The sequence below is a fragment of the Columba livia genome, chromosome 3 (assembly GCF_036013475.1).
Source record: "Columba livia isolate bColLiv1 breed racing homer chromosome 3, bColLiv1.pat.W.v2, whole genome shotgun sequence".
Classification (NCBI taxonomy): Eukaryota; Metazoa; Chordata; class Aves; order Columbiformes; family Columbidae; genus Columba; species Columba livia.
In genome coordinates, this window is record NC_088604.1 from 22,407,917 (window position 1) to 22,422,041 (window position 14,125).

General features: G+C 41.7%; 1 protein-coding gene across 3 annotated transcripts; it reads left to right on the forward strand.

Annotated features, from left to right (window-relative positions):
• Positions 1–660: 660 nt before the first annotated feature.
• CLN8 (CLN8 transmembrane ER and ERGIC protein) lies at positions 661–12,877 on the forward strand. 3 transcript variants are annotated; one of them, XM_065056056.1, is made up of 3 exons: positions 661–817; positions 8,258–8,926; positions 9,334–12,877. In XM_065056056.1, the coding sequence occupies exons 2-3, from the start codon at positions 8,384–8,386 to the stop codon at positions 9,646–9,648; spliced, it is 858 nt and encodes a 285-aa protein (XP_064912128.1). In that variant the 5' UTR covers positions 661–817; positions 8,258–8,383; the 3' UTR covers positions 9,649–12,877. The 3 variants fall into 3 exon arrangements, with proteins under 3 accessions (XP_064912128.1, XP_064912127.1, XP_064912126.1); XM_065056055.1 differs by lacking the exon at positions 661–817 and adding an exon at positions 6,759–6,974; XM_065056054.1 differs by lacking the exon at positions 661–817 and adding an exon at positions 6,759–6,947.
• The last annotated feature ends 1,248 nt before the right edge of the window (positions 12,878–14,125 follow it).

Below are 14,125 nucleotides of genomic sequence, written 5' to 3' on the forward strand. Positions count from 1 at the left end.
TGAAATACCTGAATGTCTCTACTTGGATGAAGCTGAAAACAGGAAAACAGCTGGTCACCTTCCATCTTCTTTACTGCTTATGCACTGTGTATTCCAAAAAGTCATTTAAGCTGTTGAGAACCTTGTTAATGTGATAGATGTGCTGTCGCTTTACTGAAATCCCCAAAAGTAAGCTTATTAGATTTCTGGCTGAGGCTACAGAAATGCTCCCAGTTTCTGCCCACCATTGCCAAGCAGCAATTGTAAAGTCCTTGACTTCATCTCGGTTTTCATAGGAAGTGTTTGAAGTGTCTGCAAATGCAACTGAAAGATGGTCTAAGATGGTAATCTGCAACCAAAGCCTTGGTAGAGACCCACATCTAAGCCAGTCACTGACTCTTCTGTTTCTAACTTGACCAACATCTTTTTGCCTGCTGGTAAAATCCCCAGTTTCTATCCAGGTGAGACTGCTGCCTGGAGCTAAATAAAATTCCTAAATGATAAGCATATATTCCATAAGACAGACACAGGATTTTCCTTTTATTCCTGAAGAGGCATTGGAGGCACCTGTGTGGGAAAGGAGAAAGAAGGACTAGAGATTCTGGGTAAACTTGAAACACCAGTTAGACTAACCTTTATGACTGCAGCTGTGAAGCAAGAGCCTGACTACTAAGGCAGAACAACCTGTTCCAGCGAACGTTGTTAAGACACGTAGATTGGTGAGGAAGGAATAAAAAGATTCAAATGCAAACCGAAGCTTCTATCATCACAGTGTGCTTGTTACTTGAAGCCAACCAGAAGCAACTGAGGAACTTACATTGACGACTGGATACAGCTGGTATTATTCTTATTTATTATTGCTATGGGGTAAAATAAGTGGTTATAGTGTCACTAGTGATGCTGGGCACTAGGAGGTAAAAATCCTCAGGAAGGAGCATAAGGAGGCATTGACTGGCCAGGGCTCTAACAGAATTAGGGAGAAGAGAGAGAAAAAGATTTATTTAAGCAGTGATTCAAGAGACATGTTTATGGTACGTGGAACATAAAGAGAAGCCTACAAAATGGAAAGAGAATAAGTTGGCTTTGGAGTGAGGTGTGAAGTTAAGGAGACAAAGAAGAGGTGAAGCAGCAACATCTCATGCATTGCAGACTAATTGCAGGCTAATGGGAGACAGAAGTTGAGATTTTGAGAAAATTTTGAGAGAGATGGTTGGACCAAGCAGGAGAGGGCTTGAGAGTGTGTTGTATCAAAATAGAAATAAATTAGGATTAGAAGAAAAAAGGTAGGATATCTTGCCTTGAATGGAGGTAAAAGAATGAGAAGGCAGGAAATATTAAAGGAATAATTGCCCAAAGGCTGGACTTGGTGAGATCCAATTAAGCAGTGGACAGGGAATGGTCAGACGTCACAGGGTCAGCATGGGTATGATAAACATCCTGAACTATGTCTACACCCAACACAGCTTCTTTAATGAGACTGGGATATATGGCACTGCTCAACAGCGGTTGTATACCTCCAGCATCTTCATAAAATGTTCATATAGTAAAGAGAAATGGGGGATAATCTTGAGAGGTACTGAAGAAAGAAATTCCAGTTCTTCTACATTATTTGAATTATCTCAAGAGATTCAAGCAGGCAGAAACAGCCACTTTCATTGCTGCTATTTTTCCCACAACTGGTAGATGGAAGTCCGGATGCTCGGCATATCTGATTTTTTTTTAATTTTGGGAATATCAAGGGCTTCAAGGCAACTATTATCACTATTTGTTCTGGAGCATAAGGGGCTGATTAATTCATTTAAAACTGACCATAAGTGAAACAGAAAAAGAGTTTGTGGAAACTAGTGCTGATCTCCAAGTACTAAGGAAAATAAACAAGCCTGAGTAGATGAATATGTTACGCCATGTAAAGACATCCTGAATTCTTGGCAGACATGAAAGCCTTGTAATACAGGTTTTCTGAAAGAAGTTGAGTACACTTCCTATTAGCTGAGAGGGAAAATGCCCTAAACAAGCATGTTCAAAGTGCTTCTTGGAATACCTGGAGTTTGTGTGTAGGAATACTGCATAAGTACTTGTTGGATGAAAATCAGGAGAACTTTTGAGAGTATGTGTAAAACATTAACAAAGCAAGATTACACATTTGGTATTGCTGTGGAGTTCCTTGAGGCAGGCATGTAGTAAATCTCCCACTGAACTGAAGCAAAGCTCCCACAAGTAGTAGAAAATCTCCCATAGATTTGAATGCAGACAGCAGATTAGTAGGTGGTAAAGGAAGAAATTTTGGTTTAAAAAAGGAATTTAAGAAGCATATCACTGAAAATAAATGATTATGTGACAGGTCAGCACAAGCTGTGTGTATATGCATGGGTCTGTGTCTGTAATTGTGCAAGCTTTTCTGAAACTTTGGGAAGAGAGGGATAAAACCTTTTGAGAAGTCAATGAGTTCTTGGCTTTCTAAGTAGCAGTAGACTTTTCATCCTCTATTGGGAAGATTACCAGCTCAGGTTTTATTTATACTCATAGCACTTAGTTCAGCATTTAGTACCACTAACCATAGGTTTTTGGTACTCTGGAATTAAAAAATGAATGAAGATAACCTAAGGCAGGAACTTCATTTCCTTCACATGCTACTCAGAGGATAAGAGAATTTTCTGTTTTCTCTCTGTTTACTAATTAGTTCCATTCTCCCAATAAGCCAGTGTTGAGATTTTAAAAGACATAATAAAAACCAATATAGGTATGAACACAAAAGAGACTTTGTCCAGGATTCATTAACACTGATTAATAGCATAGTTGAGTGCTGCCCTAGTGAGGGTGGCCTATTTTCAAGCATTTGATGCATATTCACGCTACAGGCTTACATATGACTGTCAGAGGGCACAAACCATGTACAGACTACAACACACATGGGTGACTCTCCACCACATATGCAATTCCAACTTATTGTATCCTCATCAGCCAGGGTTTTGTTGTTCTTCTCAAATGGTGGTCTCATTTGAACTGTATGTGAATTGTGATCAATAAAAGGGTCTCATCTGTTACTTAGCTTGGCCACACTGATATTTCTGCACTATTTTTGGTTGGTCAGTACGTAAAATATCCTGGACAACCTTCCTGCAGCAGGGCATATCTGATCATGATAATTTTTTTCCCCAGTGCTCCTTCAAGGGGTTAATGACCTTATAATAATATATTTTCACCGTATTTCAAGGCCTTACTGTTCACCGTACAGACTAATAGTAGCCACACAGCTGTGTGCACAATACCTGCATACCAAGTACTCCAGAATTTCTGCAGTGAGCTGGGACAATGTTCCTGCCCACAAAACAATGCAGGCTTCTAGTCTGTGCAGGCTTTTGCCTTCATCACCATCAGCTGCTGCAGGACACCCTACAGCTGGACCCACAGAGAGTTCAGTCATGCTCTCAGTTCCTGTCTGGTATATGCCAAGTGTTCATCCAGCCAGAAGAAAGCCTCATAGTGTGTCTGTATGTTGGGCTCAAAAAGGAACGTGAAAGATGCTGTCAAGAATTGTGGCAATATGATGGAAGACAGTGCCGAGTTACAAAATTATCAGAGGCCAACCTCATCAGTCAGGATTCCTCCCAATCTCCCTTCACTGCCATCACAGGTAATTTCTGGCCAATTTGCCATTATGCCATGTCTCCTGCAGATGGAAAACGCCCTTCAATTGCCATAGCAAAAGGCAGAATTAAGCCTGGCTTATTCTAGATTTTTTTTGCCCTTGCATATCCAAGGCAAATCTTTACAGAATAAACAGTCATCTGCAATGAATGGATGAATTTGACAATGGGAGTGAAAGTGCTTTCTCAACCCCATCCTAAAACACATTTCCCAACTCATTGCCAATGGCAATTGAAGCACCAGTTGGCTATATTCTGTATTCCCATCTCATATACCCACAAGCACTTGTACATGTCCTATAATAATCATCCTGCAGCCTCTGTACAAACTGTAGGCTCCCCTCTCACTGAAGTTCTCACTGGTTGGCCTTGTGTCCTCTGTATGCATCTCCTAAGCCTCTGCCTTTAAGGTGCTCTCCCACCACTGAGAGGGTACGAGTCTGCCTTGGAAAGCATGGGGAGCAGGAGAAAGACATGGGATCATGGCACTCAGATTCAGGGAATGAAGAAAAAAAAGTGATAAAACTGAAGACATCCTTAACTATCATCAGTTATCTGCATATTAGTAAATATTAGTAAATACAACAGAGGAGCTACTGATTCATTACTGCATGCAAGATTTAATTATTAGTGTGCTACCTGGAAGAAATTTGGCTTGAGCCACCTAGCAGTTTTCTAGATGGTTCCTGGGTATTGGGCATTGGTTCCATTTGAAGCAGGAGTTTGGTCAAAATGAACTTCTGAAGCCCAAATTTCTATGGATGTTTTGGGAAATATTGTGCTCCAAAATCATATTCAATGGGCAGCTGGGATGTAGCCACCCCATTTCTAAGTAAAAGGCAGCCCACTCATGGGGGGCTGCATAAATGCAGCCATTGAGGCAACAAAACACAGATATTGTTGTAAGGTGCAAAAAATCACATTCAGTTCTTGACTGCGGGGAAGCCTACTGAACCAGTATGAAGAGGCTCTTAACTACAAGGGGCAGATCATCCAGACTGCAGGCAGGGCTCCCTGTGACATTTTGAAGATGCTGAGAAAGTCTTCCAAAATCAAGACAGGGCAGAGAGTCAGGAAATCTAGCTTTGGACAGGGCATGCTGTAGCATCCAGCCAGAATGGCCATAAAAAGGGGAACTGAGTATGACATGATATGGAAGATGAGCCTCACTGCAGGAAGAACTATTTTGAAATACCTGAAGCGATCATAATTACCATAATGAGGCGCCTATTAAAAAGTTGTCACTAAGTGTGGTTGTAGTATCAGTACATTCAGAAAGTAACACAAAACTATTACATCATGGCTAAGCCTAGTAGTAATTAAAAAAATTAGATTTCGCTTGAGAAGGCAAGAAAGGCAGTGAAGAGAAGGAAAATCCCCAAGAAAGACTACAGCCTTCCTGTGATCTTGGTTTTTACAGTACAATTGCAGTTCCTTATATGTAAGTAAAAAAACTTTCTGCCTCAAGGTACTACAATTTAAAGATATTATTTAAAGATGGCTACAGGAAAAATATAATCAGAGGAAGCTAAAACACAGGCCCTTGGTGCATCAGCCTCATCATGTTACCTGGGAAAGCAATTTCTTCCAACAATAGCTCACCCAGATTTTGCTTGTTCATCTTTCTCATCCTTTTCATGTTACCCAGGGGAGGTCTGGCATCTGTTAGGGAACAGAGGTTATTAAGTTAATATCCACCACTAGCTAGGAAGCACTTCCCAAGCGACAACTCCTCCTGTCGTTCTACTTAGCATCTCTCAGGCCCTGTAGCACTTTTTCCCCTTCAGAGTCAGTAAATGGCTCTGACCACACCCCAAAGCTTCGCAAACAATTTATTCTTGCTTTTGTGCAAGGATGAATCCTTCTGTCTACAACACCAACTTGCTGGCCTGTGTCATTAGGACCTCTATCACTTAATCATCAGTGTATTCTTTACTAGAAGCAACTATTTCAGCTGAAATTTCTTGCCCTGCATTTACTGCTGAGCTGGACCTCCCAGGCGGAGGTTGCTGGTGGTGAGGCGGCAGGTGTGCTCAGGTGTGACTCACCTCAGTGGCACACAGGTGGTGTCTGGGTGTGTGGGCATGGCTGCAGCCAAACCCTGGTGTCCCTTGGGCTGTCTGCAGAGGAGCTCGGAGGGAAGGTGTGGTGCCTCACACCAGCACATTAAATGGAGATACAAGCAGTAGATTTTGTTTGTAGATGTTTCCCATAAACAGCCGAGCCTGGCTGCCTGTATCTAAACTCCTGAGGTGTCACATGAACCAATGGTGCTTTTCACAGAGCTTGGGGAGGGTCCGTGGGGGACAGGTTTGTCACATTAGCAATTAAAAGCAAACGCACCAAACCCCTCCTGCCCAGCTATCCTGCTACTGTGGCAGAACCCAGTTTTCCTCGGGGAATGACAGCACATCCCTGTCCCTGGCTGGGAACCAAACAGACATCAGACTTCAGGGCAGATTTCCCAGCTCAGGTGTCTCACCACAAGGAAGCTCAGCTTAGGATTTTGTCTGTTCTGGGCCAATTCTCCCTGTAACAGATGTTATGGCTTGATTTTTTTTTTTTTTTTGTGGTCACTTTTTGGTGGAAACACCTGGCCTGTTATGGGACGGAGCTTTCCCCTGGTGAAACTTGCAGTCGCTGCCAGCCACATGTGTGGCTGCCAAACCAAACCCCGGGCATGGGGCAGGAGCTCAGCGCCCTGTGGTTTCAGTGGAACTGCCCGGTGATGCTCGCAAGACCCAGCCAGGCTGAGTCACTGGGATGACAAGATCAGTTTTCACAATTATGGCAAGAATCATGTAGCAGAGCTCTGTGACATCGATGTAATAATTTGCTGGCTTTAATGAAATTGGATAATTACAGGTAAAGGTACTGGCTATGGCATCACTGCTGCTAATTTTTTTATTTTTTTTAATTGTTGAACATGCATCTGTTAAATATTATGAACTTTTCAGTGGTGGTGATGAGCCTTCTGTGGCGCGAGGAAAACCACCTAGTAAACAAGGCTCCCCCTGGAGGGGACCAGGGACTCTCTCTGAGGCCCTGCCGTCTTCCCCCCCGCCCCAGTGGTATGGGCGCACCCTCCCTCCCCCTGAGGCGCTCCGTGGTTCATGCCGGCCGGCCGCGGCAGCGTCTGGCGCATGCGCAGTGGGCCGTATGGCGGCTGCCCAGCTGAGGGCGGTTGTTGTGGGAACCGCGGTGGGTCGGACCGGACTGGGTGCTCCCGGGAGGCCGGGGAGGGCGGCTGGCCGCCCGGGACAGTCCCGGAGCCGGGAAGGGCCGGGCCGCCATCGCTGAGGAGCGGCGTGTGCGAGCGAGGTCTGTGCGCCGGGGCCGGCACCGCAGGTCTGCGTGAGGGACTCGCGGCGGCTGGGCCGGGGCGGGACGGGCCGCTGCCGGTGCCGCTGCCGGTGCCGCTGCCGCTGCCGGTGCCGCTGCGGCCCTGCCGGAGCCGGCGCTTGCCGCAGTGGGTTGCGCTGTTCAGGGCCTGTTCGTGCCAGTGGCTTAGTGTGTTTCACCCCGTTTTTCTCCCGGGCGATGGGCGGAGGGGAAGCTGCTGGGTCTCCACCTTCGAGTCCGTGTCGTTCGGTGTGGAGCCGTGGGACGGGCGTAGGACCTTGGGGCCGGGACTGACCGTCCGTCCCCCGCTTCGAGTGGGGCATCTGCCAGCAAAGGCCGTTGTGAGCAGGTCCGGCAGGATCTGCTCTGTCGTGGTCATGGTGGAGCGAGGCGGGAGCATCTCAGTACTCTGGCTTTTTCATTGAGCTCCCACCGAACTCTGAAACGCACCGTGGTTCCGTGTATTTACAGGCTGCAGTGGGTCTAGCAGTCACACTGATATCACCTCAGCAGTTCATAAAGATCAGCCGGCATTCAAATATTTCAATATTATCTGGCTTTTCCATCTTCACAAATCTCTGGCTTTGAACTGTGATGTGTTTGGGAAGTTTCAGCTAACTTGAGGCACTTACTACTGGGCTGTTCAGTTAATTATGCTAATGTTAATAATGCATATTAATGTTGCTTGTCTGCATTCCATATTCTTAATGTATTTCTGGAATATGTTTTCTTTTGGAAGGTTTAATATTCAGAAACTGATTGCAAAGTCTTATTTTGAGATATGATCCTAAAAACCCTTTTCTGTGTAAGTGTTCCTGCTTACTGGATTAAGTTTTAGTGGTTTCATGTCCTGGCTCTGTATTTGAGATCCTGAATTGCACTCAAAGCTGTAGGAAGGGTTGGAAAAATCAGTGAGGGAAAAGCAGGGGAACAGGAGAATAATGGAGTAGAATAACAGCACACTGCTGTTGAAATACAAGCTTCATAAGTAAGAAAACAGGATCACCTTCTTGTATTTTCTCTTTTTCTTTATTTCCCTCCTACTTTGCCCTCTTCAGCTTCTGTTTCAGTACATTACTGTGTATTGGTACAGATTTTGCAGGCTAGTTGTTAATCTTAAACACATTGCTTAAGGTTTTTTGTCTGTCTGTTTACTTGTCTTTGGGGTGACTGTGCCTAATGGCAACAGGACCAAAGTTGTAAATGCCACGGAAGTGAGTTCTCCATGGTTTAGAAGCTACGTATGTGGATGACTTAAAATTCACTTATTTTTTTTCTCCTTGTTCCAGATGGAAAAGAAGAGTTCATGGTTTCTGATTTGCATAATAGCAGAGGCTGAACAGGCATAAAGGAGACTGTAGTGTGGGTGAGAAGTGTCAAGCCCCTTGCAAGGCTTTGCTCTGTAAAAAGAAGAAATGAATCCTACAAATGATGATCCAGTGTTTGGGACCATTTTTGACTGGGACTATCTCTTATGGGAAGTTCGTTTGACATTTTTAGCTGCTGGTTTTTTTATCTACTTGGGAGTATTTCTTTTGTCTCACTGGTTGTCTTCACGGATAAGTACCACTTATCGTGCCTTGCATGCAAAGGAGAAGGTGTTTTGGAACATGGCAGTCACACGTGGTGTGTTTGGACTTCAGAGTTGTGTTTCTGGGTTATGGGCTTTGCTCATAGATCCTGTTTTTTATGCTGACAAAGTGTATTCACAGCAGAAGTGGAGTTGGTTTAATTGTTTAATAGCTGCTGGATTTTTCTTGCTTGAAAATGTAGCTGTTCACGTGTCCAACGTTATTTTTAGAACATTTGATGTGTTCTTGGTAGTTCATCACTTGCTTGCTTTTGGTGGCTTGGCTGGTCTGGTAATTAATGTGAAATCTGGACATTATCTGCCTTTGATGGGAATGTTGTTGGAGATGAGTACTCCCTCAACGTGCATTTCCTGGATGCTTCTAAAGGTAAGCATGTGATTATTTTCAAATTATGTTTGTAACAGTTTTCATGCATCTCACTTGTCCGTAGGTAATCTGTGTGGTTTGTCTAGATAGCTTTTCAGCAAAACTGTGTTCATCTAACTGATATCCATGTTACTATGATACCTGCTTCTATTGTGATGACATTTCTGTAGTACTCCATATAGTTTTCTGTGGGATGCTGTGTGCATGTGGATAGTGAGATGGTATAGATTCATTCTGAGTTTGGGATGCTGTATGCATGTGGAATATCATAGCTCTACATGAAAAAAATGCCTAAGAGTATGTGTATGTGAAAGCTGGATAATTGCATTAGTTCTACAGATTCCTCTGTTCTTTATCTTGAAGTAATAATCTCACTTCTGCATACTTTCTATTCTTGTTTTTTCTAGGCTGGCTGTGCTAATACCCTTTTCTGGAAGGTAAACCAGTGGGTGATGATCCACCTGTTTCACTGCCGCATGATTCTTACTTACCACATGTGGTGGGTGTGTATTTTCAATTGGAATTCTGTGATAGAAAATCTGGGACTTCTTCATTTTATTGTTTTATTCTCTGGATTATTTGCTGTTACACTAATACTTAACCCATACTGGACATACAAAAAAACTCAGCAGCTCCTCAGCCCAACTGACTGGAACTTTGAAAATAAAGCAACGGAAAATGGAAATTTTAACGGTGAAACACATCGAAAGAAGAGAATATAACACTGAAGCAGCTGCTTCCTAGTAGGGCACTGGAAGAATACAATGCAAAGTAACTCTTTGTCCATGAACTAGAAGCTTTTGCAAAGAGCTCATTAACGCAACTATTCCTTGCTAGTAGAATTCTGTATGCATCAGAAGTATTTAAAAGCATTGTTTATGTTTCATGTGTGCATACACTTAAGATTTTCAACCTCTTAGTTATGAATTACGCCAACAATTTTGTCAGGTTGGACAGTATTTCATGATATAGGAGTGGCATGTTCCCTAGTGATATCCTTTATCCTAATGCTTCAAAGTGGCTTTATGGTTAATTTGTCTATTAAGCTCAGCTTGAATCAAGTTTAGCTTAGATCCTATTTCACATATGTTGGAGACACTGATACTAGAAATTATGTGAGTTGCTTATTAAGATAAATTATGACCCAAGTTAGGTATGCATGGTTACCTAGTTCCTGTGTGCCATTAAATCATTCCAAGTGCTGAACTGGTCAGTGGCAGAATGCAGTCATGGCTGGGGTGGTTTTTGTCTCGTTTGTGGGGTTTTTTTGTTTTATTTTTCTTCTAAGTGCACTTGAGGAAGATAATTGTTTCAGTGTTCTCTGTCAAAGTGAACTGTAGTTTCCAGGTCACCCTCAGTGTGGGGAATTCATATCCACCACAAACATGCATGTGGGGATGCAAGCCTTTGTCATACTGGTGATCCAGCTAGGTGAGTAATCGTAGTGCTCACTTCTGGACTTGAAATCAGTGACATATAAGAGGCAACGATACAATGTTTCACTCTTTCTCATTCTTGAAAAGTTTGCTGGTTCATTGGTAAAATTATTTTCTTTGTAGATTCTTGTGAGCGGTTCCGTGAGTGGTTCCCGTGAGTGCTCTGGTTATGGTTCCCATCATTTTTGGAAATTCTCTGAGTTATAGAGGGTTTTAGAATCTGAGGTGACTCCTCTGGAGGAAAGCCCAAGTCACCTCTTTTAGTTCAATTGTTCTTCTAGTATTTTTATTTTACTTTGGAGAACGTACAAAGTGATGTTAACAATCCTTTGCACTTTATTTGCCACATCACTAAATCTTACCTTGACCTAGGGAATAGGATAGGCTTTTTTTAGATAGGGGCATAGCAAATTGTGGTGCATGTTCTCCTGCTGATGGCATTGGTCTGATGGTTCCTGGGTGAAACTTTGGACAGCAAATGACAGTGTAAAGATCACGCTAGAAGAGAGTGACGCCTAGTGGCAGGAGAATGACAAAGATGATGAGTTTTGACACAGTGAGATAAAAAGCCTGACATTTGAAACTTTGTCATATGTTGTGACATGACTGTTACACAGTTTTATTTTCCAAAGTACTAAGACCGGGCAAGCCCAATATGTGAAGAATTTCAGGTCAAGACATGTGTTTAAAGCTTTGTGTACTGATCTGTGATGGAGCATATTGTTTTAAATGTGGAAGGGAAGCACTGTTTGGTGTAAGCAACCCATTTTATAAATTTTTGGTGGGAATGTCTTCAATTTTATTCCAAGTGAAGGGAGGAAGCTAGTGGTCAGGTTGCTGTGTTCCCCAGTTCACTTTGTGTGAGCACAAAGTTGTGAAGGGGAGGAAACTTCTTACTGGTAGATCACAAAGGCATAGCCAGATCTTGTTGATAATGACGAAGTGGTGAATGTCTGAAATTGTCCATTCAAAACTAGGCTGAGAGGGCCATAATAATTTTACACAGCAATGCTGTCTGTTATCCTGCTGATACTCAATTGAAAAAATATAAATTTTATGCTACCTTCTTATTTCTAAGCAGGCCAGAATGAGGTTGCAGTGTTTTTGTGGTGTTATCTGTCTGGATGCCATCCTATAGAAAAAGGGATTTTCTGAAATTTGAAATTACATACCTCTCCTGAGGGGTTATGTGGGGGAAAGTAATGTTAAAAGTACTTCGGAAAAAAGCAGGGAGATGAATTCCTCAGAAACAGAACCCAGAAATGTGATCCAAATGCCCATCTTGTAGAATGCAAACCTCACTTACAGGAGTTCCGTGGGGGAAGGCAGAGAATAAGTTACCAGATACCAAAATCATGGTGTGCTCTATGCAGCTTGAAATGTAAAGGTTCGAATTTGATAAAACAAGGTAATAACTATAAAAATCTCTGCTGCAGAATTCTGAAGAATCATAGCATAAAATGGAAGCATCAGAAGGGCAATAAGTTTGAGCCAAGTGTGTAATTTTTATAGTGGCTGGCTAAAGGAGGTGAAGTTTCTATGTGCTAAAATAAAACAATATGGAGGATTTGGCTCAGTAGTGAACTTGGGTCTGCCAAAAGAGTTGAGGTGTGGTCCAAGCAGGTAGATAGTTATGTCAGAGGTACCAGACTTCTCAAGTTTAATATTTTGTGTTAATAACTTGTGTTGTGTTATTAAGAGCATTTTAAATATCTCATTAGAAGTAACTTTTATCATAATAAGGCAGTATTTTTAGTATGCATCTCAATGTGAGATTTTTGACACAAGGACTGTTATGGCATGTCTCAAACCTTTTGCACATCTTACTTTATAATTATGAATACCTAAGAGTGTCTGTTAACCTGAACACTGCTAGACCTGCTGGAACAAAAGCTATGCAATAAAGCAAATAAGAACACTCACTTTATTTCTGTTTCAGTTTGAGGGGCGAGGGGATTTTACAGTTCAGCTAGAAATGTATCAGGACATAAAAATACAGACAACTTTTCTTCATGTTGATAGCCTAGAGTTGGAGTTACCAGTTCTGTTACACAAAGCCCTTTCTTTCTTTTTAATACTCCAGTGTTTTCTTCACTGCCTTTTGGCAGCTCCCTTCAAGAGGATTTTCTGGTTTATGATTGTGGGTGACTGTCTCGTTCCTCTGAAACAAGACTGAAAAGTTCTCTAAATGTTGGTGTCTAATTACTCTTATAACTAAGTGTTGCTTTACAACCCAAAGGTAGACTTGCCGTAGTTTGTTTATAAATTTTGTTAATGTGAAACTAATCCCAGTCCAGTTTCAGGAATGGCTGCATCAAGTCACAAGGTGTGCTGCGGCTGCCTGATTTTGAAAACTATTGCATAATATGTTTGGGGGTGAATTGCTCATTTGCCTTAAGTGACTATTAGAGACTTCATCCTGCTTTCATGTTGGACAGGCTTATTCAAGGAGTGCTGTTTGTGTTACCTTTCTGGCTGAATATTTTTTTTTAATTTAAAAAACAACCACCAACCACCAACCAAACAAAAAAGCAACAACAAAAAAGAAACAAACTATGGTGGGGGTGTTTTGTTGTTTGTTTGTTGTTGGGTTTTGTTTGTTTTTTTTTGTTTGTTTGTTTTTAAATAAAAATATCTGATCTAGGGCACCCTGGCCAGGCATCTGGTTCTTAGTGTCTTCATACAGCATTCCTAAATCACAGTTTGTGTTTGCCTCTATTTGTATCCTGTCGTATGTTCATTCTAAAACCTGTTATCATTTCCCCTCCACCAATTTTTCTGTAAGATTTACTCTTGCTCGCAGTACCGGTCATGATCCTGCAGCAGTCATTACCACAGTGATGTCTTTGTCTAATAGGTTTCAGCATGTACTGTTGGGCCCTTCTGCTAAATACCCATGTCCAATTCTTTCATTTTTTTTTTGCTCTTTCCCCGATAACACTGATTAAATATTGATGGCATGTGCAGTTACAAGACACCTTTCTTAACCTCAGGGACACTCCCACTTGAAGTGAATTTAGAAGTATTGAGCAAGTTCAGGTTTGTTCTTGTACGACATAATGTTTTTGAATGGTAGAGCATCTCTAAACTGTCTGCATAAATAAAAGTATTTTATTGAATAATTGTCTACTGTGAGTTTTATTTATTGATGAAATTAATGACTATTATTTTTTACTTGCTATTTGTAGCTTGAACAGTTTTTGCAGTGTATGCGCTAAAAAGATGACTTGTTTATTTTAAAATATTCTGTTAAACTTGACAAATGTACTGTCATATCCATGGAAGTAACTATTAAACCTTGTAAACTAATGCCCTTTCACCAACATTTAAAAAGTTATTAATGTAAGCATGTTTAGTTAATGACTAAAACACTAGAAGCTATGCTATATATAAGTATGCATTAAAAATGGTGAGAAAGCATTACTTGGAAATGACCCTTCTAGCTTGTGTATTTGAAGTGTGTGGTCTATTTTTGCATTAGACTCTAACTGTAAAGACACTTCGGTACCACATAACGCTTCATAGCTTAGCGTGAGCCACCTTAAATTAAAAACAAACTAACAGACAAACAAAACCCCAAACCAACAAACAAAAAAACAACAAAAAAACCCCCACAACAACAACAACTCGTCTCATTGCTGAATAACAATATACAATTCTAAGCACTAACTGCACATCTTGCTTGGTGCTTTACAGGAATGAATTCCTGATAGTTTTCAGCATTAGTGAGTTAAAGGAAAATAGCATCATTACTGGCATTGTA